The sequence below is a fragment of the Vipera berus genome, assembly GCF_964194415.1.
Source record: "Vipera berus genome assembly, chromosome: 8".
NCBI classification, from domain to species: Eukaryota; Metazoa; Chordata; class Lepidosauria; order Squamata; family Viperidae; genus Vipera; species Vipera berus.
This window is the reverse complement of record NC_138211.1, coordinates 9,545,004-9,565,957: the sequence shown is the minus strand read 5'-3', so window position 1 is coordinate 9,565,957 and position 20,954 is coordinate 9,545,004. Positions and strand designations below refer to the sequence as shown.

Genomic DNA, 20,954 nt, shown 5'->3' with positions numbered 1-20,954 from the left:
ACCAGTGTAATTCTCTTTAATATTATAAACACAAAGAAAAGTCTGCCCAAACCTACAATATTTAAACATTTGTACAGTTTTTTAAAAAAAGAATATTACAACTTTCAAAAGAAAATATAACATTTTTATATGACAAAAAATACATGTATCTTTCAATTTAAATTAAATTGCAAAATCAAAGTAAACTGAAATAACACTTTTTGCTTAAACAGCGATACTTTAGTGAAGTGACTTTTCAAAGACTGGAGGAGAAAGCTCTGAGAATAACATCTTTTTGAGGTTGCGTAGCTAGATTACACACCTTCAGGAAAACAGTTTAAATTAAAACCATATTGCACCAAAACCACCTTTTACATAAGTTGGTTACACAGATTTTAATGGGACAAATTCCCAATAGCTATTGTGTGTATAGGCATTAACAGGCAATGAGCAGAGTTTAACCACCTACTTCAAACCAGTAGCTTTACCTATGCATTGTATCTGGATAACATGGATGTTGATTACTTAATTAGAAATCACTCTGACAATTCTTATTTGTAAATAGTCAAACTCAAAGGTGAACAAAATGTGAGTTGAATACATTCTGGGCAAAAGCGCTGCAATAAACATTTCATACAGAGTTGCACATTTGCATCTTTTTTTGTGAGGATGAATGAGAAACTCTCCGTAAGTGAGATACAGCATTTAAACTCTGCTGCAATATATTTCAATACTGAGTTCAGCAAATGAGCTAACACCAATGCCACAATTCAAGGGATACCTAATAAAGGTGAAGATGCCAGAGAAATTAACAAATGACTGAGATTTATACTGGGGTCACGGCGTCCAAACTTAAAAGGCTGGCAGAAGGAAGAAGAGCCATTCAAAATAACTTAAAACAAAGACATCCCGTTCTCACACAAAGGTTTAGTGATTTTGAAAAGCCGTTACAACTTAAAACGGGAGGGTAAAACACTGCCAAACGAGATTGCCTGACCAGTTCTTGGGTAGGTAGAACAGATCAATCCAAATCTAAACAGGGGATGGAGCATTTAGATTTCAGGAGTTGATCACCTGTGTATGCTTTCTAAGATTTATATGCATCTGATTGGAAGGAACACACGATTCCCCCTAAAATATAAAGACAATATATAACTTTCATAAATAAAATACAATAAGAGGGAAAAACACTTAAAACAGTGTCACGATATAAGAAAAAGAATTCTTGACGAGATTCTGTTGAGGAAGGGGTTGACGTTTCCCCACCACCAAATAATAATATCAACTCTGTTCAAAGTACAAAACAACTTCCATTTCTTATCTGGACTTTACTGTAAAGATGGACCTGATAGAAGCAACCTGCTGTTCCTGCTGAGGGTGGGTGGGGTGGGGTGGGGAAGTGTTTTGACAATCTGGCTTGCCAAAAAGACCCCTCCTTCTATCCCAACCAGCAGAGATGCTGGTCCTACCCTCAAATTAGTGTAGAAGATTGTGACCTCATTTCAAAGAAGCTTGAAAAATAATTTCTAAAAGCTTTCCAAATTAATTGTCTCTAAACAAACAGCGCACAATCCTTCTCTACAAGTTTCAATGTAAAGCAAACAGCATTTTGCATCAAAACCCGGTCTTGCATAGCAACCCAGACCCACACGGCAACTTCTCATAAAGGGAGTCATATTTATAAAATTATATAATATACATCATATAAAATAATCACACGCTATATATACACACGGCATTTGATATCTGCTGCAACAGTTATAAAAAATATAGAGCCCATTTTTAATTACACACACACACAATCACACACACATATTATTCAGTGTGGCCAAGGGCGCCGTTGAGCACCACTTTTTGTCTTCTAGAACAGATTTTTAATTTTATTACGGCATTATTACTCTTGGTATTTTTCAATCCTTGCTCCAGTTATAAAATCAATCCCTATTGCTTGGGACAACTGCACTTTTAGAACTATGTCTCTGATTATTAGACATTTCACATTGTATATGTACTGGTTAAAACTGAAAGGGGAAGAGGCACCACCCAGCTATTCTTTTACACATTTTTTTTGTACAAATGAAGGGCAAATGGACTCTATTAATAGCACTGGATGCCTTTGGGTAAAGCAGCAATTCTGTATGGCCAAAAGAAATGGGATTCATATTTCTGATCTTGCATCCCAACTTTCCAAGTTGTGCAAAAGTGTTAACTTCTGGTGAAGAGCAACATGTAGAAGTTAATGTACTCTTAGTACTTATTTCAAAGAAAATGCCATGAAATGTAATTAATAACTACTACAGATGGAAGTTCCAAACCCTCCTCCTGACTTGTAATCAATTAGGCTAATTTACCAAACCGAAAGCTCTTTGCTTTCTTTAAAAAGAGAAAGAAGAGAGGGGATATTTCCAATCTAGCACATTTGTGGCAATTTTCTTATATCACAGTTGCATCCAAATTCTTCTTTACCTCTTCTTCTCCTAGCTTATGTTTTGCACAATATACTACCATGTTGTGAGAAAAAGCTAACACAATACGTAACAAGTGAACAGTATTGTTTGTATACAAGACACCGCAAGGGAATGCCAAAAGGTAAATTTTAAAACATTTAGAATAAAAACAAAGGACAACGCTACACAATAGCCACATTCAAGCGTTCCCTTATTGTTGAGCAGGTGGCTATAAATGCTACTGCCATTTTTGTTATTCTTGTGACAATTTCGCAAGGCCTGCCTCGTTGCTCTCGCTATCAACAAACCAGCATAAGAAGAACTCTTATTTTTTACTACATTCACTTACCTAAGTCCAACTGCCGATCAGCAAGACTGAGAATAATCCAGCATATCAAATGAATCAACAAGTCCAGATTAATATGCCTTCAGAAAGTTATCATGATTTCACTAATAGCTTGCAATTTTTGAGACAGGCTGGAATTCTTCTATCTGATTCTTACCCCTTAGCTGTATAATCATAAGCTGCAGTCCAATTTGGGCCTGAGGTTCTCCCTTGCGTGTATTTGCTAAAACTTTTACATCACACTGCAACAGTAATTTTCCAATGGTCCCTGTCCAAGGAAGACATCATCTCTAGCAGTGTTTTTCAACTTTGCTGCCTTGAAGATGGGTGGACTTCATCTCCCAGAATTCCTGGGAGCTATGCTGGCTGGGGAATTCTGGGAGTTGAAGACCACAGATCTTCAAGGCACCAAGGCTGAGAAACACTGATTTATAGGATCATCAGTCATCAGAATGATTACATTGAGGGAGGTGTGGGGATGGATTTCTCTGGGGATAAATAATACACAACAGCAAAAGGGTGTTTTAAAACATACATTCATATGACACTGCATCTCAAAATGAAAAATAAATAGTGATTCTAATAATTAATATTCTTGTTGTCCGTCCCTTCCAGCAATTCTGCTGGGCAGCTACTGGCTTTATCAAGGAAGGCCATTTCTTTAAGTCTCCTGTGTTTGGTGTCCCCCCAAACTGTCCAAGGTGACACCCCCATTTGAAATCACTTCGGTCTTTTCATGACAGTGTTTTGAAATCGGCCGATGAAAAAGCGGGCTCCAGTTCAAGCTGGCATCAGATGTCTCCAAAGGTCCACTGTGATCTGCAAAGGAAAACAACAATCAGCCTCTGTTCATCAGTTACCTGAGCCCCCTCAACTATTCAAAAGATTTATGCAAGCCCCAACTGGCTGCCATTTACTAAACGTTCACTATTTCACCTCAAAAATAATGACATGTTGTGCAGCATCTGGACAATTCATTATAGCTGTTGAAATACAGAAGTACAGCTGAAGATATTCTTGGAAGAAATTGGTTTTTTAAAAAAAAAAAAAATCAGAACTGTGATTAAAAGCAATCGATCAATCCTCACAGCCTAATCAGAGGAGAAAGATGGAGGAGATTCTTTTTGTAAAAGCTCCTAATTTTGTAAGGAAGCCTGACAAATACCTGAGCATTAGAGGGCGCTCAAGATGCTGTATTTATTTGCCCTTACGCTAATTCTGATTTCTGTGCGGATGAATTAAAATGTTTTAGTTACAAGAAAATACTAATTACAGTACCAGTTTGGGGCAGTAGTGAAGGCATCAAACTAGAAAATGGGAGGCCATGAGTTCTAGTCTCACCACAAGCACAAAGCCAGCTGGGTGACTGTGGGCCAGTCATATTCTCTCAGCCCTAGGGAAGGAGGCAATGGCAAACCATTTCTGGAAAAACCTGCCAAGAAAACGGCTGGGAACCTGACCAGGCAGTCTCCACGAATCAGACACAATTGAATGGGAGAGAAAAAACAATACAAATGAGCTAAGAGGTAAGAACTGAAGAAGCTTCTTGGATGAGAAGCAAAACGTCTTCAAGGAAAAACCAAGTCCAGTTGCCTTTTGAAAAAGCACCTTTGGGACAACCATGACCTGGATGACTGAGAATCTCCATGAACGTTAAGAAATAAGCACATTTTTTGCATTTTTCCTGACATACCTGATATACAACTTGTATTGAGTGGGCTCACATTTTCTTGGCCACAAGTGTCCTGATGTGAAGGCGACTCTGACTTCTCCTTGTCATTTTCCTCAGTCTCAATGCTGCATCCAGGGACGGTGGAGGCCAGGCACATGGCCACAATCATGTGATTTAATGGTTTCATTTCTAGACTGTCTTGCTGATAAGGTGCTATAATGGGCATCACCGGTACAGAACTGTTTCCAAAATTGCCACTGGTTTTAATGAAACACCTACAAATATTCAGGCCGAGAAAAGAGAAAAGAACATTGATCAGAATGCACATCGCGTTTCACTGATCAATATATTCTTTATTTCTTCAAAATATTTTTATAATGCCTGCCATGCACTCATCACCAAAAATACACAACATAAATATGCCTCTGTATTATCATTCACTTGCAATGAATAGTAGATCTGTAGTAAGTTACCAAATGTCAAAATTTATAATAATGCATTTCAATCCGCAACTAAAATATGTAAGACTAGCAAAATCTTTATCTTATTTCAGTTATCTGGGTTGGATGTTGTTTAGGACTGCATCCAGTTTTGGTCACCAAGATGTAAAAAAAATGTCGAGACTCTAGAAAGAGTACAGAGAAGAGCAACAAAGATGATTAGAGGACTGGAGGCGAAAACATATAAGGAATGGTTGCTGGAATTGGGTATTTCTAGTTTAATGAAGAGAAGGATGAGGGGAGACATGATAGCAGTCTTCCAATATCTCAGGGGCTGCCACAAGGAAAAGGGAGTCAAACTGTTCTCCAAAGCACCTGAAGGCAGGACAAGAAGCAACAGATGGAAACTAATCAAGGAGAGAAGCAACCTAGAACTAAGGAGAAATTTTCTGACAATTAACCAGTGGAACAACCTGCCTCCAGAAGCAGTGAATGCTCCAACACTGGAAGTTTTTAAGAAGTGACTGGACAGCTATAAGGTTTCCTGCCTGAGCAGGGGGTTGGATTAGATGACCTCCAAGGCCCCTTCCAACATTGTTATTGTTGTTGTTGTTAAAATCTTACACTTGGTTTAGCAGCACAACCATAATTATTAATACAATAATAGAATATTCTTTATTGGCCAAGTGTGATTGGATTCCCAAGGAATTTGTGTGTCCAATAACAAGTACTATTTTATACTTATTTTCAAGAGCTTATCTTGACAATTTTCTACTGGTGTAACTCTGGCAATAGAAGAAGGGATTTCATTGTTTGCTATATTTTCCAGTTTGCTCTCCAAATTGGAAAAGCTGCCGTTGACAGAATGATTTCATTCATGATGGCATTCTTCTCCACTGTAATTCTAGAAATTGAGATTATGCTTTTTGACTCTTCCCAAAAAGACACTTTGATAATTCTCCCTTGTTCTGGATTGTGAATGGCTAGTCAAGCAGAGAAGAAAGTCAGTTTCTTATAGCTGAAGCTACTCAGCCTTTGAACAAGAGAAAACAACAAAAAAGGCAACTTAACAACCGAAATCCTTTGTAGGCATGCTAGCTCTAAGCCAAAGTTTTGGGAAGCTGCCAGGACTTTAAACATTTGCAGCTGGAGCATCACTTCCAAAGACATGAAGGCAGCGATCAAGTTGTTTCCTCAACATTCACAGTAAATGCTAACAAGAAGTTTACTGTATTATTGGTGATTAAACATAAATTTGGTGAAAAACCACATCACAGCTACACCTATTTAGGGAAGATGTAGGAACTGTTGCATAAAGCATGACGTCCAGAAAGAACAGGTATCTTAAATGATTACATAAGTAAATGCTGGATCTAGCAAAATAATCTGGAGTGATCACTCTGGATTTTGTATTTATCTTTACACAAAATGTGAAGCCATATTCTGCCTACAGATTTGTTTATTGTAAAGATGCTTGACAGCAGCTCACAGATTATTTCAAGACTTTCAAATAAGCCATTTAACAACACCTTCGCATTTGTCTTTAAAAAGGGAGTGAATTCTGGTTGACTTGCTGCCATTTTTAGTGGGAGAAAAGTACCAACGGATTGGATGAAAGAGATGGGAACTCAGGGAGACCGTTGAAGAGAGAATTATGGATACTAATTCACTATGCTAAGAAGATGCCCATGTAGGGCAAAACGTAGCACAATTCAAACAATTCTTATTTGTTACAATTGTTTGTTACATTTGCCATGAGTTTTCTTTTAAAACGGGGTGGCCAACCTTGGCAATTTTAAGACTTGTGGACTTCAACTACCAAAATTCCCCATTAGGTATAGCAAAAATTATCTTAATTTTCCATCTTTATGTTAACTGTAAGCAGATACACACACACACAAACTCTCCTAAGAGGCAACATGTAGAAATTTGAGTATTTTATGCAGTATTGCAAGAATCAATAAAATCTGACTTTTGGCTGCCAAGCTGAGTTGGCACATTTTAACTTTCATTTTTATTTTTTCCACCCAGTGAGCTCTACAGCTAAGAGTTAATTTGAACCTGAACCATAACCCAATAGCTTACATTTTGCACTATGTAAAATCTTTGACTTTCAGTTTGATTTTATTGGAAAAGTGACAATGCAACTCACTGTTAAGTGCCTGGTGTGACTGCAGTAAGGGGCAGTGTGACTGCAGTAAGTGAAGCCTATTTACAAGTATGATTTATAACACAGGCAACAGCAAGCACAGGTTGCACAATCCCAGGATTGTCATTATGTGAGCCTTCAGTGCAGAAAAGCCTTACGAAATATTAAGAAAACAACTACTGGCAAAAAAGCTGCTATTTTAATTTTATAGTCCATCAATCCATTATAGATTATGTGCTTGCTTAAACTGAAGTAAAAAGTTGATTTTTGCTTGTTTCTCATGGAAGAGAAAAAAAAAGCTCAACTCTGCTATAAACAAGTGTTAAAGTATTTGCATGAAGTTTTTTCCCTTACTGCATGAGCCACTAAGTTTAAAATATACAGCCAACACAAGGCACACATTTTATAATCTACAAAGCGGAACTATTATTCCACGTTTATTTTGATGAACAGGATGGCTAGTAAAAGGCTGGTGGTGTTGAACCACAAATATGGAGTTTATTTGGTTTAAGGGCCTGCAAGGGACAGCCACGCACTACCACAGACCGAAGCACTCCTTCTGGGAATTCTTTATGGTTTCTGACAGTTCATAACTTCAAGCTGGCCGTTGTGGTGAAAACCTGCTAATGGGAAACTGGAAAAATGGGTGGGACCTAAGCGTTATAGGTCATCGTCCCCAGATGGAGTAAGATTTTTTTTGTGCAGGGCAAGTTTTCTATGAGGCAACTTCTAGCCCATCAATAGAAAAGCCGAATTCTTTAGCATGTCTGCTCAGGCTCTTGTTTTATAATCTTGTTGCTGAAGGACCTGGCAGCTTTCAGAAAAGAGGGAAGTTGAGACGGCCACCCTGGATAATATTATATCCAGCCTAACCACTAGTTCAAGAACCAGCCCTAAGGCCGAATACTATTTTTGTGCTTCCTTGCAATTCAAGGCATCTAAATTAGATCTTCTCAGACAAAAATTGCCTGCTTCTATCAAGGCATTTGTCATTTTAGTTATGTACTAGATTGCACTGTTTCCTATATTAAGAAATGGCTAATTTTGTGAAGAAATAAATGGGCCTGTAACTTAGAAAGCAGAAATTTGGTTGCAACTTGTAGTTCAGCCCAGATTTGGAGTCAGCTGGCATCAAAGTTGAATAAATAAAATAGTTCAAGCAAATCTTGAAGCTGATAAGAGTCTATGCACAGCAGCACAAAACTGCCCTCACGAAGTATACTTGAGTAGAGGCTAGCTCTGCATTTAAAACTGGAGGAGGAATTTAATTTCTTCAAAGCTGGAAGGTCTTCAGGTTGCCAGTTTTTAGAAAACCTGTAGCATATGTATAAATCTTGGAATGGTAATAATGCAAAGATCAAGGTGTACTTGCTAGACACACAAGATGGGATCGCTAGTCTGTGCAGGCTCAAATTCGGAGATCCAAATTCAGAGATCAGATCAATTACCTATTGTTATTCCAGCAGTTCCTGCAATTGGCATATTCTGAAGGATCTGTCTGAGGGACGGATGTATATACTTCACCACCCTGGATGATGGGGGAATGAAAATATTTGAAAATTAAAACAAGGAAACTAATGAGTCTGTAATATTAAACAAGCAGGCACAGTATATTCCATGACATTCATAGGGGTGGGCAACTATGGTAACTTTAGGACCTGTGGGCTTCAACTCTCAGAATTCCTGAACCAGCCATGCTGGTTCAGGAATTCTGGGAGTTGTAGTCCACAGATCATAAAGTTGCGACAGATGCCCACGCCTGTGCTAGATCAAAGCCAAGCCAAATGTTATGACTCAGACATGTTCATAATAAGTTCCTTGGCCTTATTTTCAGCTTGAAATGCCCAAGTTTAATTTGAAGAAAAAAGTGAAAATGCTACTGACATGGTGACAGACAAGAAGGGAATTTTTCTTTACTGGAAACTACTGTTGGTTGGTGGAGACAGGATGTTGCATGTGTGAGTGATGAAATATGATCAATGTCCCAGTTTCTTTCAATTATTCCATTTAGCTCAGCTTGCCTGACTAAACACTGGTTTTGAAATTTGCTGTTATTTTTATAGATGTATTAATTTGTCAGCCAAAAGTGATGGAGAAGGAAGGCAAAGGGATTTCTGAGTTTTTGTTTTTTTGGCTGTACAATCTCTGCAAAAAACCCCAAACCAACAGCATTAATAACGCGTAACTCATTGCTAAATACTAAGTACCCAGGAGATCTGAGAAATACTTGCAGATAGGCAACATGAATAGTAATAAAAATCTAAATACTCAGATTCCTTACTGGAAGACAAATTTCAAGACAACTGTTCCCAAGTTGTTGCGTGCCTATATGATAAAGTAATTAAACTATTTGGGAGGGGGGAAACAGTGAAGAGGCTGCAAAACCGCTTGGGGTGTGTGTGAAAGCCCTAATAAGCAGGCATATACATAGAATGAAGGCTACTGCTAAGCTTGTAAGCCGCCCTGAGTCTTCGGAGAAGGGCGGGATATAAATGGAATTAAAATAAAAAATAAATAAATAAAAACCTCTTATTTGAAAATGTTGCCTCTATGCACAACTATATTAGTGTTTGGGGGGGGGTTAGCACAAAGAGCAAAACCAATATTTTAGTGTAGATTCTTACTTTATTCAGAGCTTTGGCATTGGGGAACCCTTCTCCAAAGAAAAACAGTATATGAACTAATAGTTAGTGATGAATAGCCACAGTAAATGGTTTTAAAACTCTCAAGGGTATTGATCGATATAAGCACTGGAATCCTTGAAATAATTGCATACTCAATTGAATGTAGGATTTTCTACTTGACAGAAAGAATGTTACTCCGAGATAAATCTAAGTGTGAGAATCAGGCTTTGGGGGAGCATCTAAAAGGGGAATCTTTAACACCTGTTTTAAGTTTGTGTTCTCAGCATACCCACCCCAGCCTCCAAGGCTCTAATTTAATTTCACAGCGGCTGCCTCCACCATCCTCCTACATGCTTTCATTTAAATATTTCTAAAATCAATGTTTGGATTAGCCTTTAAATGGGTCTTAAGGATCTAAGAAGGCCACAACAAGGAAACATGAAGACTGTGAGAGATTTGAAAGGTTATCTGGACAGCAATTCTTGTACTTCTAGCAATCTGTTATTCCATGAAATGAAGTGTTTATGTTCAATTACCAGAGCAAACAATTGCCCTCTTGCCCTCCCACTAGAAGCAGATGATGTTACTTAATTTCTGAACACATTCCTTGTTTCCCATAAAACATTCAAACAGTTTTGTGTGTAGGACCTCTAACCTAGCGGCTCTCCTCTTGAGTTGTTGCTACTCAAGCAGCAAGAACAATGATAAACTTGCATTCTTCACTCCTCAAACCTCTAAGACTCTATCTGGGGCCGTCTTCAGCTCAGCATGAGTAAGGAAAGCACTATTTAAAGTAGGCTGCATAATAAAAATACATCCTAAGAACTGTGTTTTTCAAAACAGATGTGAATAGAACAGTTCGTTCTTAAAAATAAAGTGCTTAAAAAGAAAGCAGATATTATGGTGTGGCTGAGCAAGAACCAAAAGGGGGGGAAAAAGGAATTCTTCAGTTTATGAGCTTCAGTTTTTGGCACACTAAAACGTAATTAAGGGCACTACTTAAAATTAGATCTGAAACACAGCTTAGTCACAAAGTGACTTGGCACACATCAAATCTGTGCATATTAAAAAAAAGGGAATCATTTGTCTCATATTACAGTATCATCAACATCTCAACATAACATAAGAGTTTGGATGGCTATACAAAGGACATTTCTCCCCTTCTCAGCATTGTTCCTGCAAGTGCAGGGTCTGGATTTTATTTTTGCCCCAGATCAACTCAGTGTTGATCCACTGGCTGTGACAGGAATTGACCAATCAGCTTATTGTCTGAGCCAGATGTGGGCTGAGACAGTGACTGGCCCAGTCTCCCAACCAGCTTTCATGCCTAAAATGGGACTAGAATTCACAGGTCACTGGTTTCTAGCCTAGAACTGGCTCTCTTCAAAGGCAAAAATGCCTTTACTATTATGGCATTTCACACCTATTAAGGTGTGAAAATGGGCAGTTAATTTATCAAGATTATCTGAGTGTAGTGTTCAACAACACAAAAAGCTACATCCAACATTATTCAAACAGACTGCTGTTCCCATAATTAAAATTACTTTTTCCTTCTGCTCTGGCCCCATTAAATCTGCTGGGGAGAGGTGGGGGGAGATCCCTTAATATTGGGAAAGAAGAGATTTGATCTGCTAGTAATGTCTACTCTCTGGGCAGAAAGACACTGTAGCACAGAACTCAAAAACAAACATTGAAACTTAGTACAAATTACCTCCATGTGCTTATTATCTGTAGTGCACTTCACATTATATTCTCCAATGCATATTCAGCATTTGATAAAATAGGATCACGTGACTAACATGCCATTAAAAAATAAGGCCTTTCAAATCTAGCCCACCTGAAGCATTAGTTCTCAACTGAACCTGAATTCAATTGAATCAGCTTCATAAATTTATATATAAAAACTTTATGTACCATTTTTTTTAATGTCTAGGAACTCTGAAGGTTTAAACAAAATCATGCATCTTTGCCTGATAACAGAAATTCTCAGTAACCACAGGAATTACAAAATTTTTGTATGTTTCCATTCAGCAACACTATTTACATTAGAAAACTCTGCTACAAATTCAGTAACTTAGGGTCTATACAAAAATGAGCGGATGGGAGGAACATATGGCTTATTAGTAAATGAAGGTGTTCCAAGTTTCCAAATATTACATTAAAAATGACTTTTAAAGTGTATCTTTAAGTCTGTATTTATTGCTCTCCCGATGAAGTCTTTTAGTAACTTTATCATACTTTTAATAAGCGTCCAATAATGTGGTCTTCAAGAACAGATACCGGGCTATGACATTTGCAACTTCTCTTTCCAAGAAGACTGAAGGTCTCCACTTTCATTTCTAATGTTCCTAACAATGAAAGCCTCAAGGGCTTGACCGATTAAGCATCGCATTTACTTACATTTCCTATGTGATGGGTGTGTTCATATTCTACGTGGGCTCTGGAGAGGGAGTTAGAATGTCCTGGATAAACACCACCATTGACAGCACCGTTCGTGATCCCATTCATTCCATTAGCCACCTTATGATGGAGGTGGAGGCACCCATTATTATGTTTTCCATTACTGATAAAGTTTCCATGTGCGCCACCATTAATGAGGCCTGTGCCTGGCAGAGTTGTATACTGAACCATTTGTCCATTGATATCCGTACCTTGGTAGAGATAGCCGGGAGGGTCATACTCTGTAGAAACAAGGAAGAAGAAATCCTCTAGAAATTGCAACTTAACTTGGATATACTGCATATAGAAGATGTTCTTGGCCTATTTTCCCCTGCATTTAATATACAGTGTCAATTAACAGTTTTGTTGTTGTTAGCTGCAAAGTCGTGTCCGACCCATCGTGACCCCATGGACAACGTTCCTCCAGGCCTTCCTGTCCTCTACCATCTTCTGGAGTCTATTTAAGCTCAAGCCTACTGCTTCAGTGACTCCAACCATCTTTCAATAGGAAGGACCTTCCTAAATATAATTGAAAGCAAGTAGCATAGTTGGCTGCACTTAAAATAAAAATAAAAATGAATCTCTGCAGGAGTTAATCCCCATTAGCCAAATCAGGAAGGCAGGGGTCGGAGTAAGCATTAAGCTTCACTGCATATTTACAAATTTGTTGCCTTTACTTATATTTGCATTTGAAATGGAAATCATGTTAAAAATACACAGCAAAACGTATGGATTATACATGAACGTACAAAATTAGCCGCCATGTTCAATCATACTCTATCATGGCCAGGGCCAGGAATATTAAACAGTAGTAAAGATTAAAATAATAAAATAGTAAAAACATGAAGAAAGTTGGTTAAATAAAATAAAATATTGGATGATATCAAGATGGTTAACAAATAAGATAGGTTATAAACAAAGGTTGCTGCTTCATTTTCACCACCACTATGCAACTTTTGATAACAACCTGCATAATAGAGGAGTTACAAGCTGAGTTGTTGTTATTATTACTATTATTATATAAAATAAGGCTGTTTTGCATGAAAAGCAACTTACTTTGCAAGGCATTCTGCTGACGGTTCTTCCATAAACACATGGCAATAAAGACCATCAGAATGAAAACCATCACTCCAAGGACACAGGCAACAATGAGATACAACATGTTGCCACTCCGGACTGAACCATTTGGTTGGCCTGCATTGCTTCCAATTCCACGATCAGGAAAATTAGGTGGTGTGCTAAGGTCTTTCACTGGGTATTCAGATGCTCCAGGTGAACGTTTCACTGATTGGAATTAAAGTAAAAAGGTTGAATGGGGAAAAAAAGGTAAATTCATGCAAGTGTTATTCTAGCCTTATGCTGAACTTCAGCAACAGCTGAAAATGCTTTAAAGTTGTTAAGTTCATTAGTTACAGAGTACCATTAATTAGATGCATTTGTTTTGGCATACAATAATCACAATCATAGAGGAATGAAAAAAAAAACGAGAGGGTAAAGCGTGCCGTATTATTCTACTTGCCTTCAGTTTAAAGAGCACTATTTCAATTTAGAAAGCCATAACATAGGCTAGTTAGACAATGTTTCTCCCCTTTTGATAAATATCTGCTTTTAAGACTGACCAAGTTTGCTTATTAATAAGCAGATTTATTATCAGAAGCAACAATTATAGATGATGTTACCTAGTTTGATAATGATTTGTTTGCAAAAAAAAACCCCCACCAAGCTCAGAGAGCACCAGGGGCCCCACAATTGTTTCTTACCTTTGGTTTCACATATCATCACATTGCTATAGTCACTTTCTCCTCCTTCATTGTAGCACTGCATTTTAATATCATATGATGTTTCAGGTTGTAGGTGGCTTATCAAGTGCCACAGTTTTGTACCTGGGAATAGAAGGAGTAAAGAGAAATAGAAATGCTATTTAATAGAACTGTACTCTTTCAAATGAAGTGCATTATAAAAAAAAAGTATAGAAAATCTTGTAAGAGACAAAAATTCAAAGTCTATGAAACTCTGCATTCAGATATGTGCAAAAAAAGCAATTAATTCTTAAATCTCTGATCAATCTGAAAAATCTTTTTATATGGTCAGTCTTAAGCAAGTTTTAGGGACGCGGTGGCTCAGTGGGTTAGGACGCTGAGCTTGTCGATCGGAAGGTCGGCAGTTTGGCGGGTCGAATCCCGAGTGCCGCGTAACAGAGTGAGCGCCTGTTACTCATCCCAGCTTCTGCCAACCTAGCAGTTCGAAAGCACGTAAAAATGCAAGTAGAAAAATAGGGACCACTCCGGTGGGAAGGTAACAGCGTTCCGTGCGCCTTTGGCGTCTAGTCATGCCGGCCACATGACCACGGAGACGTCCTCGGACAAGCGCTGGCTCTTCGGCTTTGAAACGGAGATGAGCACCGGCCCCTAGAGTCGGAAACGACTAGCATGCATGTGCGGGGGAACCTTTACCTTTACCTTTAAGCAAGTTTTGGCAAAGCAGTATCCTATGCCAGCATTTTCTAACCTGTTGCTCTCTAAAAATTATGAGTACAAAAAGTCAGTGTATCCAATGGATTATTACTGTACAGTCTTAATAAGACATATATACAACACACAAGGATAATATTTACGTCTCATTTAATCAGGCCTCCATGCATTAAGACACAAAACAAAGCAGTTGTGCATGGATCTTACCTTCTACTACATCTCGCTTGTAATCACTATCATTGTCACTATCCGTTGGGCGATAATAAATGTAAAATCCTTGGATAGGTGTGTTGTTGTTACTTGAAGTAATGTACTAAAACAGAAATGCTTAAACACGTGAGAATTCAGAACCCACAATAAGGAGTGAAGAAAGATGTGGGGAAGATAAATTTAATGACACCGATAAAACTAAACTGCAAAAAACATTTGAAACTTAACCACTACACAGGGAAAGAATTAATTTGATAGCGTATCTCCACCTTCAGTTTTAAAAATTAACTTACACATTCAGTCATTAAAAACTGAAACAACTAGAATTGCTTCGAACCCAAGATTAAAAAATTCAGATGTCAGCATTTCATATGCCATTTTCATTTGAATCTTCTATTATGTTCTCATCATCCACTTTTACTTTTATACTGCACTAAACAATAAACAATATAAACTACCGGAAGGGAGAATGACCATATATAAACAGCCTGTTTAGAATAGTATTTAAAGAACATACATTAAATGTTCCAAGAGTCTCAGGCCTTTGTTCTATGATAGTTAGTGAGCAAGCTATTTTATTGGTTATCTTTAAAAAAAAAACATAAAACATTATTTCCAGAAGAAGAACTGGATACTCACAGTCCACTTTAACATGATCTGGGTGTCACTGACTGCTTCAGTATAAGCAATGTGAGGTCCTGCGATGGGGCGGTTGGAATATCGGTTGGTAAAGCCAGCCACATTATACGGTCGGGAGGGAGAACTTCGAGGGCTTTCCCCATAATTATTAATAGCAATTACACGGAACTTATATGCAGTTCCTTTCAAGAAAAAAAAGGGGGGGGGGAAGAGAATGAATTAGCAGAGATGGCCAAATTGACTGTGCTAATAAAAGGAAAGAACGGAAGTGCTTTTGTTTCTACTTGGAAACCGCTTCTGGACTTTGTGCTTGAGGTGGGGAAAAATGATACTATGATTTTGGGTTTTACCGATTAGACTGATTTGCCGATACAATGGCTAGTGCCTACTACTATAGAAATGTAAAAAGTTGAGATTTGATTTTAATGTCTGATTTTACTGCAAACAGAGAGGGTCGGAAGTCAATGCCTTGTTTCTCCCCTTCCCTTTCTTAACACCTTTTTTTTGTTTTCCCTTTTTCTACTGTGGTCCCCTACTATCTGCTTTTTGTATTTTCACGTTTTATGTTATAAATGAATAAAACTAATTAAAAGGAAAAAAAAAGAAAGAAAACGGAGGTGGGGGGGAGAATGAGATTGAATCATTCTGGGGAAGGCGAATTGGCCAACATACCACTCATTAGCACAAGGCCGGCATATATAAATAAAATACCTGGATCCAAATTGTCGACTTCCACCGAAAGTCTGGATGGAGAGATGTTATCCGCTGCAACTAGCCATTCGTTATTTCGGTTAACACGTTTATATTCTACTTTAAAGGCAGTGATAGGTGATCCACCGTTTGCACGCGGGATCCAAGTGACATAAACAGAGTTTTCCGATGCTGTTGAAATAGTAGGCCGATCGGGTGCCTCAGGAACTAGAAAAGATAAGGCAAATCTTCATGCAAAATTGTGTACTGAAAGAAATACACTGATTTTTATGCCTGGAGGTTATCACTTCAATTAAAAAGATACACCCAGTGTTTAAAGGGCATACGGAATGGACTTGAAAGACAGAAGAAGGCAACAATCAGAGAAGCAGAGAAACGCATCCCAAAAAGCTAGTTTAGGTTTCAGACAGCCCCCCCCCCCCGTGCTTCTAGTTCACACTAAGATAAAAGGAGGCAAGGGGGAAGTGCATTCAGAGTCCCAAAATTCTGTTGCTGCAGCTGCTGCAATAAAAATAGTCCTGACTTCCATGGCATTGGCTTCTCAGTCTGGTCTACACAACGGAGCTTAGACTTAATTCTAGAAAATCCATCCTGAAATATTACAGCTTATTGACAACCCTATGCAACAACAGTGAGTTAGTCCAGAGCATACGCATCCTGAAGTATTATCCCGTCAAGGAGAATTGCATAACTTAATTCACAACCATGGAGATGGACACAAGAAACCAGTCAATGCCAAAATAAATTCAGCTTATTTAAAGGAAGCTAAACAGTTTTTTTCACAGTAGCGAAGCTGAAATGTAAAGTGAAATTCATAGATTTATGAAAACTTTATTATTATCTCTATGAAGTATCAGCAGCTTAGGTAGTGGTTAAGCCAAGGCATCAGGATCGAAACTAGGAGACTATAAATTCTAGTCCAGTGTAGGCATGAAGCCAGCTGAATGATCTTGGGCCAGTCATTCTTGCTCAGCCCTAGGAAAAAGACAATGGCAAAGTACTTTTGAAAAATCTCGCTGAAGAAATTGCAGGGACCAGTCCAGGCGGTCCACAGGAGTGATAAACTCCAGGCACCCTAACCCCCACCAAAAAGCTAGTATTCAAAACCATGCAGATTACATTAATACTTACTGAACTCACTTGAAGTTAGATAGCAGGGGAAACAGAGAAAGGGAGAAAATGAATGTTAGTTAAGTCTGATTACAGGCATTATCTGAAATATTATCCCAAATCTTTTTGTATATTTTATATCAAGTTCTACAAGATACACCCTGAAGAAAGCAAAAGATTTAATTGGAAAGAGAAAGATACAGTGTAAAACTGAAAAACTAGGTATTTTTAAGATTAGTGTTGAAGCAAGTACATCCGATGTTCATCTGTCAGAAGCTTGACAATTAGTTTCCAACTTACCTTTGTACATTGACTTACATAATTCAGAATGCTCTTTACTTTTTTAACTGAATGAATATCATACTCAAGATCTGAAACCTGACTGCATTGTTTGAATTCAATTTACAATAACAAAACCATCTTGAAATGCTTTCGAGTTGATGGTGTATAATGGTCTAGTTTTTTTAAATTTTTGTTGACAAATTGAGGGGTTTGGGATATTTTTTAACAATATATGCTGTGGTTTTATTGTATTTTATTATACTGAGCAGAGTCATAACAAATTGGGAGTCCATAAATCTCATAAATAAAATCTGCATGTTTGCAATATAACCAGAGTAACAGAACATTTATTAGTATTTGTTTTAATAACAGAAAACATTTAACCAATATTAAAAATCTAAGTATAAATTTCTTTAATTCTAATACCTTGGCATATAACCCAAGACTGCTTCATAAAACAAGTCACATGGAAAAAGAGTAGGATAACCCAAGCCCTTATATTACGCAATTTGCAAAAAAAAACCTGAATTAAACATAATTATACTATTACCAGAACTGTTCAGAAGCAGAATGAGTTGCTTCAAAAGAAAAATTGTTTGCTTCCCCAAAAAGGCATTTAAACATCTTAAAACTTTCTAATATCATTAAATTAGGTGATCCATTTATTCTCCTTGGCAGCGGTTTCACAAAACTTTTGAGCAGAAATGTTTTCTGGTAATACTGCCCATAATCATTAACTGCAACAAAGGAAGTAACCTCATAGAAGTTCAGTCTATTTATCCACCCAAGTTATTATGACAAACAGACACATTTCCAAAGTACCGGGCCCCGGTGAATCATCTGCTACCTGAGTTTAAGCTACACAGTCTGTATGCAAAGCATATATTCTATCACTGAATTAACTCCAAACAGACACATTTCCAAAGTACCGGGCCCCGGTGAATCATCTGCTACCTGAGTTTAAGCTACACAGTCTGTATGCAAAGCATATATTCTATCACTGAATTAACTCCAAAGAAGAGTGCAGTGTTTGGAGAAGGTGCTTTCTTATTTTCTTTCGAAGTTGCTCTGTTAAACACCCAAGTGACCTGGGAGATGCACAACTAACAGAAGATTCGAAAGATAGTTAAAAGATGATGTTTCGAAAGTACATTATTTTCAGATTTATCGATGGGACTTACCGCCACTATGTCGAGACAAATCTGGAAGGACCACACCAAAATTGTTGGTTGTTCCTTCCTGAATAACAGAATGTTTAGGAAAGCCAATTGGTTGAGAGGGAGTCTGTGAGGTTTTTGAGGAGGATGACCTTTCTGGGGAAAAAAAAGTGTAATCAGTAAATAATTTAAGATGTGTTAAGGTACTTATTTGAGTCTTTTTAGTAAGTGCTAGTCATCTCGTTGTATGCAAGCAGGCAACAAAAATGCTGAAAACCCCCATATTTTACTCATGTTGCTTCCTGATACTCAAGGAAAGCCCCAATATGAAAGTGAGTTGATGGAATAAGCTCAGAAGAAACTTTGAAAAACCGTAAGTATATGAACACAAAACGTTTAAGAAATGCTCTTCCACATACGAAACATCTTTGACGGAGTTGCTTATGGGATGGGAGAAATCTGATTCTACCCTGTTTTGGCATTTCCTCTGCTGCTCCGGGAAATGAGAAGGAGTTGTCTGTTACGAGTAAAATTGCAGAGGAAACCTGTTGTGATAATTTGGGATTTGCAAGTGAGCTAGTAGTGGAAGTGATATCTACTCACAGAGCTTCAGGAGCCAACCCACCTGCTGGTTCTGAGCAAGGAATGTCAACAATATGGCAGATGCTATACACAATATAGCTTGCTTTGAGAGGAGACATGTCAGAGGCTTCCAAGTATACACACTTCAGGGGGGGGGGGGGAAAGTCACCTAAAATACACTTCAGGGAATGATAAGTGGTTTGACAAAAGCTTTCTTACCTTTGCTAGTACGAAAAGTAAGCATGGAAGGCTGACCTTCACCAGCATCGTTTTTTGCAACCATTAAGACTTCGTATAGACTGGAAGGTTCCAGTTCTGTAAGACTGAGTTCATTTTCACTTCCAGGGACACGGATTGTATACCAATTGGTAACATTGCCATCCAGCTGTAAAATGAGAATTAAAGAACGACAATCAATCTGGTTCTAACATTGGCACAGAACTGTATTATTTAAATAAGTTACTGTCTAGCTACCAGACTGTGTTTAAAAACAAAAGCGCAGACACAATGAAATGCTTAGGATCGCCCCAAAAATCTTCCTTCACATACTGCAAAATGTAAATGTCAATCTTCCTGTAATACAAGGCCCAGAGATGCTTAAAACAGGCCAGCTTTCATTAATCGCCATTGCTGCCAATGCTTTAAGCTGACGTAGAGCAGCATCCTATTTTATCCCTTCTCTCGTAGTAACTACCAGGATACTGTAGCTTTCCAAGTTTTTTTTTTAAAGCCATAAAAACTAATATTTGGTTTGTTTGTTTTTTTATAGAGAGCAAGGATAGTCCTACCTTGCGATATTTCACAAAATAAACATTGATTGGCCGACCACCATCCTTTACAGATCGCCAGACCAGGTTATACTGGTCTGGCTTAAGTGTTTGTGGAGGGCTGAGGATGATGGGAGCTTCGGGTGGGGAAATGCCACTGGATGTTTTTTCTGTAGCAGTTTTATCAGTAAGAATCTCGGCCGGAGACTTTCTGGGGAGGCTCATATCCGAATCAAGATCCCCATCTCCATCATCATTCTGGGCAATTTCAGAAGGAGGAGCTGCTGCTTTTGTACTGGCTTCATAGGGAACTGGAGAAGAATTTAAAGATTAAAGATAGGCATTGGCTCAAAGATCTTTACAAATGACACTTAATACTACCACTTATTCCATCAGTATTTCTTCATAAATGAATAAATGTATATCGTCACAAAGTGATTTATATCCTAAAGACAATATTTCTTTCTTTCTTTTAAAGAAAGTTAGATTATAACAGCAAATAAGAACAGTTTTTAATCCCATTGTAATGGTCCACGTGGTTTCTAGATTCTTATATACACGGCTTAAACCCATGTTGAAAATGCTTCAGAAATCCTACAAAACGCTTCAGGTACAGGTAATCTTCAATTTACAACAGTTTGTTTAGTGACTGTTCAAAGTTACAATGGCACTGAAAAAAGTAACAGAAAGGGTTTATAAAGTAAACATTTCATTGTGCAACATTTTAGGCCTCCTTGCCTGCCTCTGCTGAACTGGTAATCAGTTTGCTGTGGGCGGCTGATTCATTAAAAATCAAGGAGGAAGAAAGTTTATTTATTTCAAAGTGAATGCTGATGTGTCAGCAACATTAACCAAGTGGAACTTAGCTGACCTCAAAACATAACACAACAGACTTATTATAATCTCAAATCTGTAATTATAAGTGTTGA

The 20,954-nt window shown here is 37.9% G+C and overlaps 1 protein-coding gene across 2 annotated transcripts in view; it reads right to left on the bottom strand.

The window, feature by feature from the left end:
- The window catches only part of CDON (cell adhesion associated, oncogene regulated), a 44,752-nt gene continuing 23,798 nt past the window's right edge, over positions 1-20,954 (bottom strand). For both annotated transcript variants that reach the window (XM_081334001.1, XM_081334002.1), the window contains exons 9-20: positions 20,047-20,336; positions 19,478-19,643; positions 18,701-18,832; positions 16,128-16,334; positions 15,417-15,598; positions 14,775-14,880; positions 13,857-13,979; positions 13,153-13,380; positions 12,058-12,338; positions 8,482-8,561; positions 4,466-4,719; positions 1-3,591 (exon numbers count right to left, since the gene is read on the bottom strand). In XM_081334001.1, the coding sequence (XP_081190127.1) occupies positions 3,434-3,591; positions 4,466-4,719; positions 8,482-8,561; positions 12,058-12,338; positions 13,153-13,380; positions 13,857-13,979; positions 14,775-14,880; positions 15,417-15,598; positions 16,128-16,334; positions 18,701-18,832; positions 19,478-19,643; positions 20,047-20,336 (2,207 nt within the window). In that variant the 3' untranslated portion in view covers positions 1-3,433. The remainder of the gene's footprint in view (positions 3,592-4,465; positions 4,720-8,481; positions 8,562-12,057; positions 12,339-13,152; positions 13,381-13,856; positions 13,980-14,774; positions 14,881-15,416; positions 15,599-16,127; positions 16,335-18,700; positions 18,833-19,477; positions 19,644-20,046; positions 20,337-20,954) is intronic.